We start from the raw sequence: 22,147 nt of genomic DNA, 5'->3' as shown, positions 1-22,147 counted from the left end.
TAGTTCATTAATGGTTCATTACTGGCACAAACCACAAAGCTGGGGGATTAAAGAGTCCCCTGAGTGACAGAGAGAGAGAGGTTCCCCTTCCAGGAAAAACCTCCTAAGTGAGAGGTTTAGATAAGTTGAGTGGGAATTTTAAGAGAAAGGGAAGTCAACCGGCCGTTTCCCTGGAACCTACCCTTACCTACTGAACCAGCGGTTGGTGGATTTTGGATAAACCCTTCCTTCCCTCACAGTTACTGAATGATTAGATGTGCCGTTAATGGAAAGAGGATGTACTCCAAATGCAGAATTTCAACAGTGCGACTTTTTTCAAAAGTGACACTTTGCCTAGTGATGTAGTACACACACTTTCGAGGGAACACTCTCTATAGTATAACCCCACAGCTAAAATCTGAAATGTTTTTGCTATAGTGTGCTTGATCATAAGCTTTAATCATAAGTTTGTGCAAAGCTCTTCATTTGCCATTGTTTTCAGATAGAGCCAGTTCCTTTACTTCTCTCTTCATTCATGAATAGGCTATTCTATTGACTTTGCTGATCTTTTGGATGCATGTCACACAGTGCCCTGTGGACATAATGGCTGGGAATCTCTGTGTTTCTGTTCTGTAGAGGCGCCGATGCAGGGCATCAAGGTTCTTCTGCCCTGGACCCAATGAACAGGAAGTGTTTGATGTTTGATGGCAAAGACGCAACTGCAGTGACATCGAGGGGCTGGAGTGAGTCTCTGTCCCTTTAGCTTCTGGTGTAGTGTTCCTTCGAGGGACTGGGGATGCTTTAAAAAGAGACAGTCTGAGATCGATTCTGTTGGCCGGTGAATGCGAAGTCCATTGTCTGGATTGTGGGAGGTGGAAAGGGGGGTGGAGTCTGTCCTCACATAGGCGGGACTATGAGACCAGCCATAGCTGAAAGACAAGGATGTAGCAAAATCCAACATCAGTTCACAGGAGGAGATGTAAGTTAAAAGAAATAACAATAACAGCAGATGTCTTATTCTTGAGCGTGCTTATGAGCAGTAGGTAAGGACATTTGCAGGATGAGCTGCTATCTCTCTGCTTTTGAAGTCTGGTTTTAAGCTTGTGGGCCTTTATCCTGTGTTCCTCAAGTTGCTCAGAAGATTGGAGGTGGGAACATGTTAGTTGGAACATGGGCGTGCTACATTTCCCATAATCCATGTAGACCCCAACAATAATGGAACTATCGTTGAATGATGAGATAATGATGTAATTCAAAACCAAGTTGGGTATCTTATGGTCCTATGCTAGCTAACACAAAATACAAGTAATGCCTTGACCGATTTTATACACATCAGTATTTTTGTACAGTACATCTACAGCTGTCTTCTTTGTGTGTACAAAATTATAAGTCACTGCACTATTACTGACACACCCATATGCTTCATACACATGGACTTGGCAGACAGAATTACTGCAGATTTTAACAAAAAGCTTGAAAAATGGAAGCCAAATAAAAAATCTTCTAATGAGAAAAAGACTATTAACCCTACATATACAAATCTGACAACAAATAATCTTGGTATTTGAAAATTTACTCACGAGGAAATTAATTTCGTATTCTAGCTTTAATGGCATGCCATTTGATGACTCGTTTAATGAGTGTGCACTAGACACCTGTGTCTTACAAATAATGCTCTCTGAATAGCCTAAGCAGAGGTCTGGCCTGTAACACTTGGGGAAAAGATGGATTTAGGAGGGGGGTTGAGACACGTTAACAGCTGATATGTACAGAGAATGATCCGTGGCCCAGGGCATCATACAGACATAGTATCAACAGCTCAACACAGAAGTGACACAGAGTGACTGATAGTATCAGTTATATATGAAAGAATATGTAAAAAATGGCCACTTGGCAGATATGGATTATTGATAGGATTATTGGCAGCATCATAAATGCATGCGCATCATAACTAATGATGTGAAATACTCATGAGCCGTCAGTTATAGCACGCATAATTAACAAGAGCAATAACAAATCAGGAGAGCTATTACTTTTCAGGGCAATAATTATTCAAGCGATCTCTCATGTCTAACTGTCACTAAAAACTTCATTTCGTTAAAAGTTACACAAGAGTATTCTCTTTTTTGATAGAGCTGAGTGTTTTTACTTATGGTGTTATAAACTGAAGTCTTTGATATTGTAAAAGTCAGCTGGATCAGACTGGGAGAGTTTCTACAGCAGAGCTAATCCCTGTGGCTTTTATTGCTCCAGTCTTATTGAGTCAATGCTGAGTATATAATGTGTTATGATTTACTGCCTCCATCAGAACCTTCTTGTAGAAGAAAAATGAACAGGAGAAACTGAACATGTTTTTAAGCAGCCACAGCCATTTGTTTTACCAAGAAATTACTTTTTTTTAATTATACAGCATTTTTTCTACTGTTTAAAATAAATTTTATTTTTATATCCATCTTTAATTTTTTCAGGAGGCACTGCGATTTAAACCTCTATACCTCCAATGTCCTCACATTTAAGTGAAACAACTTTAAGCATTTAAGACAAATTTAAGTAACAACAAGTGTTGCTTTTTCCTTTCTTACATAATGGGTTTTGTGGTTACTAAAATGACCAAAACCTTCAAGGGTAAAAACATGCCCCTTGTGTGCTGTGGTGAAATGGGACAAAATTGAACAGAGCCTTGGCCCAATAAAAACACTGTTGCTTATAATAGAAAACATTTTCACATTCACATCACAGCCATTAAAACACAAGGCAGCTTTTTTTCTGGCGTGGCTAAAAGTGAATTCGTCCCGGCAAGTACCATGGAAACCATGTCGCTGGTGACGATCACTTGATCAGCTCAATTTCTCATCTGAATTTGGAGATTTTGGAAGTTATGGATCAACTTAGACACGTAGAACCTGTTCTGCCGCAGAGTTCACTCATACAGGTTTCCGGGGAGGGGTGTGAATTTGAAAGGGACCACCCACAAAGTTGCCTCATGTTCTGTGACTCGGATGGAACGAGTGAGAATGGAGGGGTCTTAACTGTATCCGTTACAGGACCTGCTCCCCGTAATAGAGGAGCAGGGTGTCCGTTTAACTGCTTTTGTGGACCGATGCCTAGCGATGGTGGGCGGAGTTAAGAGCAAGGGGCGGGGTGCTCACCCTGTAGGCTGCTCCCATTGGTGCTGGTGCAGGTGGGGGGCGGGGAGGTCTGTGGCCGCACGACAGGGGCGAAGGCGCTCTTCTGTTTGACTGTAGAGATCATATGGACAGCAGAGGATGAGAAAACGCCAGCGGGCGTGACGAGGGAGGAGGGGGAAGCGGAATCAAGGGATGAAGGAGGAGGAGGGAATGACTGAAACTGACAGACAGACAGACTGACAGACAGAGGCATGTGGGATTGGAGCAGTCAGGCAGCTATGCGGGATGTATGTAAGACCGCCTTGCAAAGGCCGGGGCTAGCCTGCTGTCGCAGATGAAAAATGCGCGTGCTGTCGTCACCATTAAGTTGATCCATAACTTCACCCAGTTAAATAAAAAAGCAACACCACTTCAACGCTTCCTTCAAGTGAGCACATTTATCAAAGCAGCCAGCTTCCTTTTCAATGAAGGCAACCTTTACTCCAGAGCTCCGATTCAAGCTAACTGACATGGGCTCCCTCCTGAACTTTGAAAAAAAATTAAATCCTCCCTTTCTGGAACAGAATTGCAATTTCACAGACATTACCCCTGCTTGGGTAAGATTCGCAAATCAACTTACTGTTTGATTAGCAAAGAAAACCCAGTATGGCTTCACATCAGGATTAATGAATAAACAAAGCACTAAATAAATGAATAAATAAACATTTGCCAAAAAAGGTAAAACTTTTTTTGTCGTAAAATAAAGTTCTTAGAGAAGCAATGCAGGACAGGAACAACTGAATCAGACTCCAGGAAATGTTCCGTTTGAGCGGGTGGTAAGAGTTAAATACGCCTGCGTGCAATGACACCCTCCCACCAGCTCCATATACATCGCGTTTCTCCACACCGCTGGAGCTGCCTTAACCCTGCCGGAAACGCTTTTGACAGCCTTGTGCTGTCCGTACAGAGCTCTCAAAGGACACACCACCGTCCTCTCCCTCAGAGCCCACCGCCAACGGACTCGCTTCCAGCATGAGTGAAATGAGCGCCTGGCATTTCACTTTTAAACTTCAGTTCAGTTTTGACGGAGCAGAGGAATCTTTTTAGGCCCTCAATACAGTTAGCCTGCAAAATGGCAGAAAATGGTATCAAAAAAGTAGAAACTACTGTAGCAAAAGAGGAAAAAAAAGTTTATTGATTGCTGTAACTACATATAAGTTGCATGGGAGATTCTATATACACAATCTAAAAGTTCCATAATATTTTGTTCCAGTTATGAACATGATGATGGAGATGATGATGTGGATGATGACTAATACCATTATAATTGTCACTGATACTTTATATTACGTTTCTTCAGTATGATTATTTTAATAAAAGCTGTCAGTGTTGGCGACACTCTGATCTGAAAGGAAATGGTAAGCATGTTCATTAGTAGATGCGGCTGGGGAAGGGCAGGATGATGGTGAAGAACAAGCTGCATTCAGAGCTTATGAGGACTTTGACAATGCGTGGGACAGCCTTACTAAAGCATGCTCATGCAAAGCACACCCCACCCTTCCACCTTACGCCTGCCATCTTTACCTACGGCCTCACATGGACTCTGCTGGAGCAACAATGGAGCGAAAACATCAGCTTGTGCTTTTGCCCAGGTTCAGTGATGATATGACAGGAAGACCCAACCCCTTTTTCTCACTGGATGGCACTCGCCACCTCTGGACCAATAATCCACTTTCGTGTGACTACCAAATTTCTGAGCCCATCAGAATTGTAATAATGTTGTATAAACGGTAAAGACACTTTTTTTTTTCAGTTGGGGCATAGTGGTAAGGAGCAGGGCTCCTATTAACCGGCTCCAAAAGGTTGCTGGTTAAATTCCCTGCTGGAGCACTTCTGTTGTACCCTTGAGAAAAGTCCTTCATCGACATTTGCTTCAGTAAATATCCAGCATGTTTTTGTCAACAGGATGAATTTTGGTCAAAAACAAAGCCTCCCTAACTACGGTGCTGGTGGATGGTGGCACAGAAAACCAATACTCCCTCAGCTGCACAGCCTCTGAACCCAAGACCGGTGTGAATGTTTCAGCATGTAGCTGAATAGGCACACAAAAACACACAGCCCCCAGAGTACAGCTCCCAGGAAGCTCCTAAGCTAGGACCCAGATAAACCAACCACTTCCCCCAAAGCTGGCTGCTTTTCGCACACCCAGCTCATTTAGCGAGGAATCGGGGTTTACCGCCTTCTCCCCCCCACATCAACCTTCCTGAACCATCCCCCCACCGCACCAGGACTTACTTGCGTAGGGGGAGCTGGCAGTGGAGCCGTTGAGGAAGCTGGGGGACCCAGGCACCCCGAGGTTGGTCATGCCGGCCCCGTAGCCGTTCATGGTGGAGGTGATGGTGTTGTAGTTGGACTGCTGGGGCGTGGAGCTGGGCACATACCCGCGAGGCGACACACTGTTGGAGTTACGGGAGTAGCCTGGGGGAATCAGAGGACACACACAAGCACGCACACGCCGTGTAAGAGCTACTGAGTGGACAGTCCACTGATTAATACCAGATCCCCCCTCCAGTAGCCTATCTTTTTCGTGTGTCATTCTGAGCTGTAATGGATCTCGAAAGCTACCAGCAGACACACGGCAATTGGCCGTTTGTTTGAAAGATGTTTGTTTGAAAACTTCTGAAGTTTGTTATCGGTTTCTCCCGTATGCTGACAGCTGCTTGAAAGATTTTTTTCTCTAGTTCCACACATTTTTGGGCACAGTCTCAAGATCTCACTACCAGATTATTTACCATTAAAATAAAAAGTCATACAACTAGTTTTCTTATAAAATAAATACTTTTCTCTGCGGCTCAATCCAGAAAAGGATGTTTGCAGGAAAAAAAATGTTAAAATATAAAATACCTTTTCTTTTGGAGAGAGGAAAAAAATGGAAAACAAGAAGATATCCAATATTTTAATGGAAATTATATATTGTTATTATATATTATTATATATACTGCTAATACATATATTTGCCTTGGGCAGGACCACTCGAGGTAAGCTTTCAGGGGTTGTATATTAGCTTGGAGGTCAGGGGGTATAACCAAAGTAAAGGTTCTCCCCCTCCACCTGCTGATCCTCTTGCTGTCTTGCTGAACATCTGAGATAACAAAGATGAAGGACAGACTGACCCTGGCGCCACCCTGCAGACTGAACATTCACTACCTGACTGACTCCATGATGCAATCAGGCTCTGGGGATTGAGCATGTGGCAGTGGACACAGCATGGTGGATGTGTTTGCCAACATGTCATGCGTACAGATGTTTGCTTTAGCAGCAATAACATGATAATGTGAGGTGGTGATCTGAAGACACATCTAACATCTAAATGTTCCTGCATAAACCAAACTGTCAGACAGAGAGAGAGTCTGTTACAGACGCCATAATCGGGAAGTACGATTGTGAGGGGCGTAAAGAACAGTTTGCAAATGTCATAGCATCACGTATAGGGGGTAGGATAGGGCAGTTGGGTAGTCGACCACGGTGTCTTGTTTCCATGAATAAAATGTGAAATATATTTTCATGATCGCCGTGGTCCTTTTCCCATGACCTCATGCATTCCTCAAGGTGTTCCTTCCCCTGCTGTTTGATGTGGAAAGCGGACGGAGACGAGAGAGGGGGACCGAGAGCGATGAGGTGTCGGAGGAAAGGCCGCTTCAGAGCGCAGCCAACCGTGTCCTCAGCCGAAAGTATGGACAGACTGTTCCTCACGAAGGCGGAACACGCCCATCTTCAGGGCGAGGCTTCCGAACTGCGCAGTTCCCTCCCTCTCTCTCTCTTTCTCTGTCCAGTGCAACTGAGAAACATTCTCTTCTCTCCTATGCAACTTTTTTTTCTACTGTACAACTGAGCTACTTTTTCTTCTTTTTTGTGAAACTTTCTCTTTTATACTGTGCAACTGAGCAACTTTCTCTTCTCTCTTGCGAAACTTTCTCTTTTCTACTGTGCAACTGAGCAATTCACTTCTATACACTTCTGCCAGTCAGCTGACCCCTCTGTCGGCCTCAGACACATTTAGGCAGTGGCCTTCAGACAACAGAGCACAGAGAAATTCCCCTCAACCAAAGCACATTTCCTCAGTCAAGACCGGGAATGTCTGTCAGTGTTCAGGGCCCTCCAGCAAACTAGGCCTTTAGTAACACATTATTTATTTATTTTTTAGGAGATGTACATCAAGCACAGCTTACACATGGTACATTTTTACTTTATATCCATTTATACACACTGATATTTACTGAAGTAACTCAGGCTATGCGTCTTGCTCAGGGGTACAACAGCAGCGCCATTTATGGAATTTGGCCCTGACACCTTCTGGTCACATACTCACTTCTTTAACCACTGTGTCACACCCACCTCTAACAGGATCCAGGGGGGAATGACAGGGTTCAGTAAAGAGACGTCAGCCCTGCAGTAGATCACCTCTCTCCGCCCAATCATAAAACTTTGTTAAAACAGTGTTGCAGTGTGGCGTGAAGGACGTTACAGTCTGGTACTGCTGGGATTTCACAGGTGGGCCATGGCATTCACTTTGGCCAACCAACCCACATTTCTAAAGCAGAGGCTTGGCAAACCTTGTCCCCCATGGCAGTTAGAACCCTGGATTTGGTTGGCGAGGGTCTTCATAAGCAACATAATGAACTAATAAAATGCAAAGCAATTACATGCTGTAACACTGGAGTGCAACAACCATTTTGTTCAGAAAAGTTTGGAATGCAGCACAGTATTCAGACACAGGTCTACGGCAGATTGATTTTATAAAATAAAGCTGCTTTCACATTGTAAGAAATATGAATTCATATGTGGGAGCTAGGATGTAGATCGAAGCTTTCTGTTTTCGGATGTTCGGCCAGTGCAGATTTCGGCGAGGGGTATGTGGTCAGTGCGCTCACCCTGGTCGCCCTGCGAGGCCTCGGAGATGTTGACAGCCAGCTGGCTGCTGAAGGAGTTGACCCCCATCATGCCGGAGTGGGCAGAGCCAGTGAGGGAAGGCAGCTGGTTGTGACTGCGGGGGACACTGTACAGGGCCTCTGTGAGATCTGCCGCCCGTTTCAGAATAATCTCCTGGAGGGAGGGGGAAGGATGGGGAGAGAGAGGGAGGGGGACAATGAGTGAGAGAAGGATGGGGGGACAGGGAGTGAGAAAGGCAAGAGAAAGTGAAGGAGGGAGGGACAAGTAAGGTTTGGAGAAAGGAGATGAAAAGAAGAAAGGAGGCAGCAAAAGTCAGAGAAGTTGGAGAGTGAAGCAGGAGGAGACGGAGGGAGAGGGGGAAAATATATTTACTGTTATTGTTTGTATCGTTCTCATTTACCATGATCAAATATCAAGAGTTGTGGCTTTGACCTGTGATCCTACAAACTGGTCTACTGTTGTTTCCACTTTTATCTGCTGTTAATATCATTTACTACAGAGTGAGATAGAGAAAGAGAGAGAAACAAAGAGGGAGAGAGTGAAAGCAGGAAAGAGACAGAGAGAGACACATCCCCTTAGTCTCCAAACACAAAGATCCAAATATTCTAAATCTGTCTGCACCTCTGCTGTGCAGTACCTTCTCACCCTTCCTGTTTCCTCCTACTCAACTCCTTAAACCCCCCCCCCCCCCTTCAACCCCTTCCCTTGGGGGCCCACAATGTCTCTGTGACCTGGCTGTTCTTCTGAAACCTGCCATTTGGGAAGGAGGGAACTCACAGTTTTAAAAAAATCGCAGTGGCAGGCCATGGTCTCTTAACAAGAGTCATATCTGGATCCATGTGATAAAAGGTCCAAGTGACTGTACTAATGACCTTAACACTGCTACTTAGCATGGTGTCATAACATAGCTTAGCACTGTGTGATCAGAGCAGCATCAGCTAAGCTCCACTCTGGCTCTGGGTGGTTGTAGTCCAGCAGGTTTCATAGCCCTCCTAATATCAGTAATATCAGCAAATAGATTCAAGCAGAACCACGGTGGTGTGTTGGGCTGGAACAATGGCCTACAGGTGCTGGGGCCCTCCAGCACCAGGGTTCGGGCTGTAATCCAAGTCAAACTGGACACAAGCTTGATTCAGATGCCTGGTAATGAAGTTTTAAACGTGTCATTTCTGCTCCTTGTGTCACTAGGTCACTGTAAGTTTCCACCCTTGGGTTTTAGCGGTGACAGAATTCAACTGGGTGTTTTTAGCTCACATACCTGGTTGTTGTGGGGCATCCCATACAAGGCCTCCACCAAATCCGCCGCCCTCTTCAGCAGCACCTCCTGAAAATCACACCCCCCCCAAAGAACATCGTCATTGGGCTGCTCTTGCCATGTAGTGCATGGGCATTGGTGCCACCAACTCATGACAAAAGAGGGGGTTTCGCTGGATACTGTTCACATCCGAAGCTAGTAAAAATAACTGGAAAAGAAAAGCTGTCGAATTACACACTCGTGTTCGTTCTGCACTTTCCAGCGCACAATAATGTCAACACCCTTGCACACACGTTTCGCGTTAACGAAACACATCTGTTTAACAGCTCTTGTAGGACTGCAAGCTTAAACTTGTGTGACTGCCTTTTTTTTTTTGTAGACGCTCTCATGGTGAAGTATCGTCACGTGCTTGTAATTGGAGAATGTAGAATTAAGCAGCAATAGTGTTAAATTGGCTGGAAACACTGTGATGTGGCTTCCATATGATGGGCGGGTGTGAGGGAGAGGAACAACCATTAAGATACTGCACACACACCACAGGAAACAGCTGTTTGCCTTTTGTGTTCACCCCACCACCCCAGGCCACCTCACACCTGAATGTTGCTAAGGCACATTTTTGGAGTCAAAAGTAAAATAAAATAAATAAAATAATAATAATAATAATAATAATAATAATAATAAACTCTGGGAGGCTGGGAGAGACAGGAACTGAGGAGAGGCTGGGAGAGACAGGAAGTGAGAGAGGCTGGGACAGACAGGAAGTGAGAGAGGCTGGGAGAGACAGGAAGTGAGAGAGGCTGGGAGAGACAGACAGTGAGAGAGGCTGGGAGAGACAGATAGTGAGAGAGGCTGGGACAGACAGGAAGTGAGAGAGGCTGGGAGAGACAGACAGTGAGAGAGGCTGGGACAGACAGGAAGTGAGAGAGGCTGGGAGAGACAGGAAGTGAGAGAGGCTGGGAGAGACAGGAAGTGAGAGAGGCTGGGAGAGACAGACAGTGAGAGACTGGGAGCGGCTAAATGGGGCACGCAGTGTGGGACACCCCCATGTGTAAGATCGCTTGCTGGCTGTGTTTCTGCCTGAGCGCAGCTCCAGTGAAAGGTGTGCCCTGGAGGCAGGCACGACGGACGCGGACACACCGCCGGAAGGGGCCCTGCTTTCACAGTCCTGTCCAAGAGCGGCTACTGCAGCGCGCGGGGGAGAACAGCTTGAATACGCGGGGCCCCATTAACGCTTTCCGAGAGCCTTGGGTGTTTCCGACTCAGCGCCCCAGCTGCCAGCTTATTATACACGCTCCGCATGTGTTTATTGAGTTTTCCCCCGCCGAAACCGTCGCCCCTCAGCTACATACGCCGGTGCCCCAGGCTGTTTTCTCACCACACCAGAGGAGGAAGCGTCCAGTCTTGCCTCGGTGGCAGTTCTCCTGCTTAATAACTATGACAAACAGATGAATAACCTTTCACCTCTGAACTGTCTGCCATTGGTGGCCTGGTCAAAGAAAGGGAGGAGGGAAAGGGAGGGAAACAGAGGAGGAGAGAGGGAGGAAGAGGGGGAGATGGAAAGGGGGACAGATTAAGGAAGGAGTGAGAGGGAAGAAGATTAAAAGAGACACACCGTATCTGTTCAATTGGGGATGAGTGTGTCTGGGTGTATCAGCTGGGACTATGGGAGCCCCTGCTGGAGGTCTCTGGGGTATTTCAGAGTGACTGAGGCTCCAGCAGGGGGAGCACTGCACTGAGAAAGTGAAGGAGAGAGTGGGAGACAAGAAGGGAGAGTGGGAGAGAATGAGTGGGAACAGAAAGAGAGAGAAAGGGAGGGAGGGACAGAGAGAACAAAAGAGGGAGGAAGAGTGGGAGGGAAAGGTGACAGGAAGGGAGGGAGACAGAGAGAGAGAGAAAGAGGGACGAAGGATGGGAGAGAAGAGAGAAAGGGAGGGATGACAGAGAAAAGGGTGAGAGTGGTGAAGAATGAGGGAGAAAACAAGAGGGAAAGAAACTGGGGGGATGAGTGACAGAGGAGCAAGGAAGGGAGAGAGAAGGGAGAAGGGGAGGGGCTGTGCTCCTCGGTGCAGGCAGAGAGCAGCTGGGAGACTCCTACCCCATCATTATCACATTGTAAAAATCACAGGCCTCCCCGCGCGGCACGCAAACCTTCTCATTACCTCTAATTTTCACATTTGCGAAATTGACCTGGACCTAGTGAGTTACAGCGCCCCGCCCCCCGCACCAGTGCTTCCCCGGCCTGGGACGCTCTCGCGGTGTCGCTCTGGATTTACAGAAGCCAAGCAAGGACGTTCCCTTCCCCTCTTCCGCTACTTCATTCTTGGGATGTTCTGCGGACCAACGCCCCACTTATAGGTGGACGGGGGCGTCGCTGTTCTGATTCCGGCCTCGTGCTGCGCTACCCCTGACCCCACCGTACCATCCCTCGCCCCTCCAGCCCACCCCAGCACCTCCCAACTCTGAACCCCATGGAACAGGCCAATTCCCCCCACGGAGGGGCCAGAGACAACAGGCCAATCCCCCTTTCAGTGTGAAACCTCTGCATGGGCGATGCTCACTGATTCTCACCAAAGACACTGTGTAATCGTGCATGACCAAACCCAGTTCCATATATATAGCTAACCAAGGTTCAACAAAGAAATCTCAGAGACAATTCTCTGATTTTAACCGATTGGTGAGAGAAAATGATTAATCTTAAGGGTTATGTTTACATAGAGCAATTTACTATTTGCACATCTAGACAAATAAGCCATCCTGTTATGAGCAAAAAACTGAGCAAAAAAAGACAGATATGCGCTTTGCAAAAATCAATTGCACATGATGCTCCTACTTGAAAGAATGATTTGATTCCAGTGTCAGGTTAAAATAAAAACTGGATCATAAAAATGAGTCAACGCAAAGTAGTGGAGGACCGAAAAGCGAAAACACTGAGAAATTAAAAAACAATAAGAAGGCTGACATCGTCACAGAGGCATGGCTTATTTACATGTGCTGGGGTACACACATGCTCGGGAGACAAGTTCCATCCCTCTGTTGTTCGCAGTAATTTGCAACGTGGCAGTGCATGAGTGACTGTGTGTGTGTGTTTGTGTGTGTGTGTGTGTGTGTGTGTGTGTGTGTGTGTGTGTGTGTGTGTGTGTGTGAGTGTGTGTGTGTGTGTGTGTGTGTGTGTGTGTGTGTGTGTGTGTATATGTGTGTGTGAGTGTGCGTGTGTGTGTGTGTGTGTATGTGTGTGTGTGAGTGTGCATGTGTGTATATGTGTGTGAGTGTGCGTGTGTGTATGTGTGTGTGAGTGTGCGTGTGTGTGTGTGTGTGTGTGTGAGTGTGTGTGTGTGTGTGTGTGTGTGTGTGTGGGGATGTTGCCAGTCTCACGTGGCGCCTGCCTCGGGTTCGACACGCCTCACTGCACCGCCGCTGCACCCCCCCCTCCATGCCGCTGGGGCTGGCAGCGCCCAGGTACGGAGGGCACGTTCCAGCGCGTGTCAACCCCTGCCACCCGCACGCTCCGTTATTGAGCACGCTGCCATGCGCGGCGGGCAGGCAATCTGTCACGGCCTGGCACTGCCAAGCATGCCGCCCCCCAGCCCATGGCAGGCCCCGCCCTGTCTCTTCCCACTGCTGCTGGCGGACTCCATTAATCTCCATTATAAAACAGAAGTTAGTTAATATCCGTGACGCCTGGCCACCGCAAGGCCCCCCCTCGGGCACCGCGGGCATACCCTGCCCCCCAGCCCCTCCCCCTTGTCCTGCCCCTATGTCCCGCCCCTCCTGCACTGACGGCATGTCTGGGTTTGTGAGAGCTGTCTCCCTCTTACTGCATTTCCATTGGACAGCGACCTGCCTATCAGACTGTTCTCGTTGGATGGTGGCAGGAGCAGTGGAGGAACCTAAGCTTTATTATCCATTACACCTCTAAACCATGTTTGTGTGAGTGTGAGTATGTGTGCATATGTGTTCACACGCATGTGTGTGTGTGTTTTTGTGTTTGTGTGTGTGTATGTATGCATGTGTGTGTGTGCATGTGTGTGTGTGTGTGTGTGTGTGTGTGTGTGTGTGTGTGTGTGTGTGTGTGTGTGTGTGTGTGTGTGTGTGCGTGTGTGCGAGTGTGTGTGTTTGGCCTTACTCTCATACTGACAGATCATAATTATGTACTCTATTACCACACATAACCTTACTAAGAGCACTGAGAAGGGTGGGGAGCATTGCGGGGATTTTGGAGGGGGTCAGGGCCTCTCCATTGAGGGGGGGCGCCAGCGGGCCGCTCCGTGGGGCGCCCCCGCAGGCTGGGAGACAGCGCCATCGGATTCCTGTCAGGGGAAGCGGCAGCGATCAAAGCGCTGGAGCTCTCCTGCCCCCACCCAATGCCGGCCCGGTCGATAGCCTAATGCACCGACTCCCCGTTATCGTCATAATCTCTTATCACAGCCCTGCGCCTCCACACAGAGACCCTACTACGGCTCCAGCTTCCTCCGCCTACGATGGGCTATGAGTGTGTGTGTGTGTGTATATGTGTGTGTGTGTGTGTGTGGGGGCAGGGTGTGTGTGTGTGTGTGTGTGTGTGTGCATCTGTGTGTGTGGGAAGGGCGTTTTGAGTGATCTGAGTGCCCCCTCCCCAACTGCCCCTCATTTCATATGGCACCATTGATGCAATATTATATTAATACTACTGTATTTACAAGTTTATGTCGATAAAGTTGCATGTCATTATAGTAAATGGTGTTTTCCCAAGGCCCCCTGCTGTACGCCTGTGATTGGTCAGCTTGGTTTTGATTTCTGCCATGTTGCTTGTTGAACTCTGCTATGCTAGGAAAATCCATCTGTACCCAGATCTGCCCCAAAGTCACTAGAGCTACGTGCTTCTGGTCTGGTCTCTGCCTGGCAGCTGTCCTGAATGAGTCGCTGCAGGGGAACTTCAGTTTTGGAGCTGTGTTAGGAGTGCCAGTAGAACACAGAACCCGAGTAAAATCAGTATTTTAAACGTTTGATCCTGTTTTCTGCTTTGCTGAATGAGAGAGTAATCACACAAGCTGCTGACTAACCTTCTGTTCCAAATAACTGCAGTGCCCTTTGCCTGGAACTCGCAAATTTAAACAAGCATTACATTTTTTCCCATGTCTCACATAATATTTAGCTCGTTTCAGTGACAAGAGAGCTTGTAACGCTGTATGCAAGCTGAGATTAAGCGACACCGTTTAAGTTTAAGTCTGTCGCTCAGAGTTAAGGGAAAAACAACAAACTGTAGTCAGACTGAAAGGAGGCTAGAGACTCCAGCGCATATCTGAAGTGTAGCTAAAAGAAAAAACGCTCTTTGTCGCAACAGCCTAATTCCTTGTCTATGGTCTGAGTGGGCAGCGGCATCAACGCAAAGCATCACAATGGCCTTTTTGGGCGGAGAGGGAAAGTGGCCCAGTGAGCCACAAAACCCCAGCTGCCAGGGGAAACCTCGGACATCAGCGCAAACACCGCTGTCCGGCTGGGAACCTCATCAGTGGTCTGAAGTTGACTAAAAGGGCCTCTGCATTTAAAATCACAGCAAAATTCTTATGTGTTTTAAATGATATATTTATTTACTTAATTTGGGTTTTTTTGCATTTCCTCCGCTGGCGGATCAAACTGAGCTCGACGTATGTTTATATGAAGTTTGAAAAAATAGTGCTTTCGGCGATCAAATCAGCATAGGCGATGAGGTACTAATTCAAAGGGTGTTTTTTATTTTGTCTTATGTCGAGTCTGTTTTTGTTGCGATGTCATTTGTTTGTCAATAGCTGTCATAAAATGGCTTATTACAAACCATGGGATCTAACGAAACAATGAATAATTCAATATAAGACATAGCCTTGCTGTCGTCTGGTCTGTCCTCGGTGTGGAGTTAGGGAACCGCCAAGTGTCTCCTTTTGGCGAAGAGGTTCAGAGAGCGGTTCTAGTGAAGTAGTAGTCAAAGGAGCTGGATCATTCTGTTAAGCGGCAGAAGCTGCCACACCGTGTCATCTCTTTGACCAAAGCACTCCGTGTTCGCGCAAAGTGGGCCAGAACCAAAAAGCACTGTTGACGCAAGTGTTATAAACAGCTCCCAAATGGCTTGGCTGGCAAAGCGCTAGTCCTGAGCACAGTCTGAGCCCTATGGCCTGGTTTCCATCCTGGGCCCTGTCTTCATCTAATGCTGACCAGGAGCTTGTCAGCAGGGTCTCCTTGTCTCACCACTTTCACGTATCCTGCAACTCACAAGGCCCCTGCGAGTTGCTGGAATGACACTTGCAGAGCAGCGGGGCAGGGCCTATCCTCAAATTGGTGCCCACTTCACTGTGGCGGCAGACGATTTTGGTTTGTGTCTTGGAGCCCTTTGCACTGAAGGGGCAGGTCCAGTGGGAGGAGTCCTGCGTCTCCATTGGCTGGCTAGCAGACAGCCTGCTGCCCAGGGGGGCCCATGGTGACCTGGCATCCGTCCGGTGGGGCTCAGGGTGGGCTGGAAGCTCTGGACAGAAGGGGTACAGACACTCAAACCTGCTCCCCCTCACAAGACCAAAGGCCCCTGAGGCTGCCCGCAGGCACACAGACCTGAAAGCGCAGCTCTGTGTGTGTGTCTGTGTGTTTGTGAGAGAAAGAGTGAAAGTGTGAATCTATCTTCGAGAGGAAGTGTGTGTGACAGAACAAATCTGTATGTCTGTGTGCGTCTGCGCATGCGTTTGAGAAAAAGAAAAAGAGACAATGGATTTGTGTGTGTGTGTGTGTGTGTGTGTGTTTGACAGAATGAGAGACACAATTGGTAAGTGTGTGAGAAAGTGTGAATTTGTGTGTGAAAGACAGTGTGAGGAGATGACAGAGAAAATGTGTGTGAAGGAGAGAGAAAGTGAAGGGAGGAAAGTAAGAAAGTTAAAGAGAAGCGTGCACAGCGGTGTGTGGAAGAACGGGAGACTGGAGCAGAGTCTGGGGCAGTACCCCTGCACCGGCCGCTGGAGTCGGCCTGAAGATGAAATTAAAGGCAAACAAGAAACGCGGCGGCCCTGGCCAAAAGGTCGCCAGCAGGCGCAGCTGGCTCTCGAAAGGCCCCGTCTATCGCTTCCCTCGTCTGCCCATCCCGGCCCTGGAGAGAGGGAGGCACACGTGGGTCCCCCACAAGCCGTGCTTCTTTCAACCTGGGCGGGTTGGAACAGTGTCAGGGGTGTCTCTGTCGGCCCCCGCGGCCGATCGGGGTTAGAGAAAAAGAAGAAACCACCGCTGCGGCAGGCAGGAAAGCACTGAAGGTATCCCCCGATTCCCCCTTACCCCCGCCCCAGTGAAAGCGACAGCCCATGCCCCCATGCACAAATGACCCTTGGAAGCAACGGTTCATTTCCAGTGCCTGTGTGGGTTATTTATTAGAGAGCATGTGGCCGGTCCAATGCTTTGCAGCTCAAAGCTGCAGGAGCCGCAGGAACTGGGAGGAGGGGGTTGGCTGGGCGAGAAAGAGAAAATTCCAATCTCTTATTGAGTTTTCTTGTGAATAAAAAAAGCACATTATAAAGCTGATAAGAATATTCTCCTCTGCCACAGATCGAGGCTTCAAAGGGGCCAGACAATGTATGTCCGCTATTAGTATCAATTTACAAATAAACTGCTTTTTTGGTGACTGGATCTGGGATGTCAGATTTTGATAAATGGCTTCAATTTGGCAGCTGTTTTAAACTGTCAGTCCCCATCTGATTGTATCCCTCCTACAGCAGTACCCTGCCCAGAGGAATCTCACTCACTTAGCCGCTGCGCTTTTTAGGGGGGAAAATAATCTTTTCATACTAACTATGAGGCTAAGTGCCGAGGGCAAAGAGAGGGAAGCTCAGACACACCCAGACTGAGCACGGGTGTGTGTGTGTGTGCACGTGTGCGTGTGTGTGTGCGCGCGCGTGTGTGTGTGTGTGTGAAAGGTACTGTGTAATGTGTGTGTTTGTGTTTGTATGGCCATGTTTCTATGTGTGTGTGTTTGTGTGAGTGTAAGTGTGTGCAGGTGATGTGTGTTTATATAGGTGTGTGAGATTAATGTGTGTGACTGTGTTTGTGTGTGCATGTGTGTGTCTGTTTGTGAGGGAGAGAGAGTTAGCCTTTAGCCTTTCCCTGCATTCCTGTGCAGCTAAGCTGTCTGCGTGGATGTCTCTGTTCAAGCTCATTGGCAGGGCCCGCTCCTGCAGGGCTTCAAAGGCAAGGCTCCCGCGTCGCTGGCTGTAGGCTGCAACCCGCCACTTCCCTAACGCGCCGTTTTGGACAACGCTTTCCGATCGATGCCCTGGGTGGCTGAGCGGAGAGCAATCTGCTCTGCGAGGGGCCGGGGGTGTGGGGGTGATCTGGGCCTGTTCCCGAATTGAGGTTCAAACGTTTGGGGTTTTTTCCCCCTTGCTGGGCGTGACTGGGGTAAGGCGAAGTGCCAGCCGAGAGGACTGTGCCACACTGCCTGCTAGCAGAGGCACACAACCAGCGCACTGTCAAAATATTAAACCCAAAATCAAGCCATATCACTCCTCTCAAAGGTGTCCAAACACTCAGATACAACCACTATAAGATACACTATTGCCACTTTCACGTGTAATCTTACACAGATGTATTCCATTACGTTAATATGTCCATTGGAAAAAAACAGACAAAATTCAAATGCAAAAATTATACAAGTGAAATTAACTGATGTTTCATGATAGATAATATCTATTTAAAAACACTATCACATTTGCAGTTTCATTTTGTCCTTTACATTGATTTATTAGTAATATTTTTAAAAATCCTGCTTTAAAAAACTCACCAGTTATTAATGCTGTTCATCGCCATGTACCAACAGTTCACGGGTCATGTGAAGATGTTTTACTTATAAATTTCATAGCACTAGTACATCTTACACACGGCACGTTCATTGAATTGAAGTGCGTTTCTCAGTGCAATTACAGAGATAATATGGCACTGGGAAGGTTATTACTGTCCAATATGACAGCGTGCAAAATGAATAAACTGAAACTGTTGGATAATCAGTGCCAAAGAGATAAGGCTCATCACTATGAAAGCACTTTGTAACACTAACTATAAAGTAAATGATAAATATCAAGGAGCTGCAGTGAATGTCTTGTTTCGACTGAAGTGAGCACCTCATGTGACCTGGTACTGGGCCCTACTGTTAGCTGTTACCCTACCTAAAGCACGCCCCCTCCCTTTGACCTTTGAACCCCAATCCTTACCTTGGGTAGTCTCTCTGGGTCTCCCGGGTGTCTGGGGATGACCTTCTGTAACCTCTGGAAACCGTAGTCAATGGTGGGCTCATTCAGGGCTGGGGAGGAAAAAGAGGTCGAGGTCAAAACCTGCAGGCACCTTGAACACCACTGTCTGAGGCCAAGCGAGGACAGATCGTCCAAATCTCCATGCTGTGATCGCAGATGGTTGTGGGGCCACCGGGAGAAAAGCAGGACAAAGAACAGGAGAGCACAAAAGGACCCCCATGGAGAAGCCACACATTTCAACCCATTGTAGAAAGTCAGAATACAAGAAACACTGCATATGAAAACGCATGGGGTTCATTACAACATACCTCAACTACTGCTACATACAGTAAATGCAATTTCATAGACAATCATGTAGAATATGATACATGTGATATGATAAAATGAGACAATAACATTTGCTTTAAATTCCAAGAAATAATGTGGCTGTGATTGAAATATATATTTTTTTTTCTGATGGAATGCCAACTCATTTTATAGATTACATATATTAACAGATCGGTTAATAGTTGGATTGAATTGGATTAATCAGTTGGATTGTACATTTTAAAATAGCCTATAATTTGTTTCTAAAGGGTGAATTTGGAGTCCAGTTGCGCAAGCAACCCTGGTTACATTGCTGTTGGCGTCCTCTACAAGGTGGCCTCACTTTACTGTTAAACGCCAGATTAGGGATATGAGGTTGGAGATAATGTCAAAGAGGTGAATGTGGGGTACCCGCTGTCAGCGTTTCATGTCTTGTTACTGAAATGACTTCATGTACTACAGCCTGTAGTGGCAGGTGCTTCAAAAAAAAGTGTTCCAGCCTGTTTGAACAGTGACAGGTGAGTAACTGACCCAAACTTAGAGATGCTTCCTGCGTGCCGTCTTCCCTGTAGTGTCTGCTGTCAGGGCATCTAATCACGTCCGCTTTGAGCAAATTTGTGTGACGGCGTGGCGTGTAGAGTAACTGTCATCCTCTGGTGGAGTGTTCTCTCTCCTCGGAACTTCTCTCTCGCCCCGACACAGTTGGCTAACCCCCCATTTATTAATTGCGTTGTTAGAGACCGTACACATTATGTGTCCCTCCCGTATCCTATTCACGTATGGTTTCAGACTGATTCAATTCCAATTCTCTCTCTCTCTCTCTCCATCGACTCATGTGCTTTTATTTCATTCTCCTGCGCAGACGGCCTCTACGCTGCGTTTAGACTCGGTTTCCATTTCTCTTTTTTTGCTGAATGCAGAGGGGATAGAAACACCCGGAAACGACTTAAAGAAATTCCTCCATAATCAAGCCCATTAATCATAAAAGGCTGTCAAATTTGACTTTGGGGACAATTTGTCAGCCTCCATGCCCGCTCCGCCTTTGTCACCAGCGCCTCTTGTATTCCGTAAGGATGATTGACACTCCAAATGCCGGCGAGTAGAATAGCTAGTTTGCGCTAATATGCATAACCGGCGCTTTCATGAATAAGAATAAGGGCGCACCGCCAGAGCCGGGCCTTTTCAAAGCCCTGGCTGCCGTTGTTGTGATGGCAAATAGATGTTATTACCGTTATAACAATATTTGTTTTCTTTTCCTGGGGAATGGGACACCTCAAGCTGCTAAATCAAATTTGCTTGAGACGGTCTCGCATGTAGAGGGAAAGAAAAGGGCTTTGGGGCTGGGTAGGGTGTATGTGTGTGTGTGTGTGTGTGTGTGGTGAATGCGTAGGCGGGGTGTGTATGGGGGATGTGGCCTCTCTGTGACTGTTGCTGGAGTGATATGTCTCCTCAGTGGCTCCCTGGCTTTGCTGTGCTTCCCTGCGCTCTCAGTTCGGCCCTCTGTCCCAGCACAGCTTATCACGTTTCTCCCGCTAACAAGTGGCCTGTATGCACACGGTAAACGTACACTGCACCATGTACCTTTCAAAGGAAATTACACGTTTAAGGACTACCTGTTTACCCCTTTGTCCCCCTTTAGAAATTTCTTCATTTTTGCATGAAAGGTCACAGGATTATTCCTGGGTCTTTGTGTGCAGCAAAGAGGAAGTGATGTCGATCCAACATGCGCTGAGCATGTTGGGAAGGCATAGCATGAGAGGAGGTGACACAGCTCCCCACAGTGTCCCTCAAAGGAGTCCTAGCTACTCTGAGGAGCTGAAGGAGAGAGAGCAGACATGATAGATAAGAAAGATAAGAACATTATATTTTTGCTTTTACATCCCCCTTTTTCTTTAACTTCATGTCTGTTCATTTTATACTGACAGAGATAGAGAAAAGGGCCTGAGACAGAGCGAGGAAGAACAATAATAAAGTTTGCAATCACCACTTTTTTAGTTTTATTATTTTTGTTGTTATTATCATTATTATTATTGTTACTTTTTATTATTATTAATCCTTGTTATTATTTATCGATTTTTTTACTGTAAATATATTACGTGTTAAGCGCTTTAGCAACATTGTCATCAGTTAACAGCCATGTGAATGAAGCGTATTTGAATTTGAGATAACTGACAGAAAGAGAGAAACAGTCTGACAGAAGAGAGAGAGAGAGAAAAAACAAATGAGCCAGTGACAGAGATATACAGAGAGCAGGGAGCGCAACAGACAGAGCAAGAGAGAGGGAGAAACAGAATGAGAGAGAGAGTGAAGCACTTCTGCAGGAGCTCTTGTTTTAATGATCCTCTCAACACACAGCGAGGCCTGCCGTGGCAGACAGGCCCACCCCTCTGAAATTAAACCCATTACTTCTCCTTATTAAAATCCCCGCGCCCTCTGACCCCCACGCCCCATTGGCCGCTCGCAGCCCAGCCCTTCAGCCAATCGATAGGGCAGACCACCCCTCCCATCCACCCTCCTCCAGAGAGCCGAGGTAATTGGAGAACGGAGGCGCAAGGCTGGAGCCCTCACACCCCCCACACACCCCCCCCCCGAGCACCACTACCACCACCACCCCTTCACGCATTACACAGCCGATATGAAGATAGATTGCCTGATTTAGTGTAAACATATGCTGCAATTCCAGCCATCAGTGCCACTTTCTCCATAGTAATTTGTATTGATTTTTCGGCCATCTCCGCGACTTCAGGCCCTGACGTGTGATTAGAGGGGGGAAGATAATGTAGTTCACTGGGAAGAGTGTGCGAAGGAAGAGAGAGCGAGAGAGAGAGAGAGATAGGGAGGGCGAAAGAGAAAGAGAGAGAGAAAGCGAAGGTGGGTTTTGATTATTTATCTCTCTCCAGCTCTGTCTCATCCTGTTGCTGCCTCTCTCTTGCTCCATTTTTTTCCAGTTTTGTCCCACTTTCTCTCCCTCTCTCTCTTTCTCTCTCTCTCTCTCTCTCTGTCTCACCCTCTCTCTCCCACGGTCAGGTGAGGTCTGGTTACAAACAGGGGAGAGTGATCTGAAGGCAGTCAGACAGGGTGATTGGTGGGGGGGTGACACTGGTAAATGTGATTTCTACTGACACACTAGAGGCAAGCTGAGAAGAACAGTGCCAAATAAAATTTTAAGGCCGTGGGTTGGGGGGAGTGGGGGGTGGGTCTCCAGAAAATAGCCGTGTCTCTCAAGGTGTCTTTCAAGGAAGAGGCAACCCAAGAGAAAAAAAACTGTATTTTAGACACCAGAACTGTCTCAATGATCTAACTCTTTTTTCCCTAACAGATCC

At 47.1% G+C, this 22,147-nt stretch overlaps 1 protein-coding gene across 3 annotated transcripts in view; it reads right to left on the bottom strand.

Annotated features, from left to right (window-relative positions):
- Positions 1 to 505: 505 nt before the first annotated feature.
- The window catches only part of LOC118793003 (transcription factor COE3-like), a 115,797-nt gene continuing 94,155 nt past the window's right edge, over positions 506 to 22,147 (bottom strand). For 2 of the 3 annotated variants that reach the window (XM_036550923.1, XM_036550924.1), the window contains exons 11-16: positions 18,480 to 18,568; positions 9,295 to 9,360; positions 8,018 to 8,189; positions 5,382 to 5,564; positions 3,129 to 3,218; positions 506 to 908 (exon numbers count right to left, since the gene is read on the bottom strand). In XM_036550923.1, the coding sequence (XP_036406816.1) occupies positions 877 to 908; positions 3,129 to 3,218; positions 5,382 to 5,564; positions 8,018 to 8,189; positions 9,295 to 9,360; positions 18,480 to 18,568 (632 nt within the window). In that variant the 3' untranslated portion in view covers positions 506 to 876. The remainder of the gene's footprint in view (positions 909 to 3,128; positions 3,219 to 5,381; positions 5,565 to 8,017; positions 8,190 to 9,294; positions 9,361 to 18,479; positions 18,569 to 22,147) is intronic. The other variant, XM_036550925.1, reaches the window with a different exon arrangement.

The sequence above is a fragment of the Megalops cyprinoides genome, chromosome 18, assembly GCF_013368585.1.
Source record: "Megalops cyprinoides isolate fMegCyp1 chromosome 18, fMegCyp1.pri, whole genome shotgun sequence".
Lineage (NCBI taxonomy): Eukaryota > Metazoa > Chordata > Actinopteri > Elopiformes > Megalopidae > Megalops > Megalops cyprinoides.
This window is presented reverse-complemented; position numbering and strand designations above follow the sequence as displayed.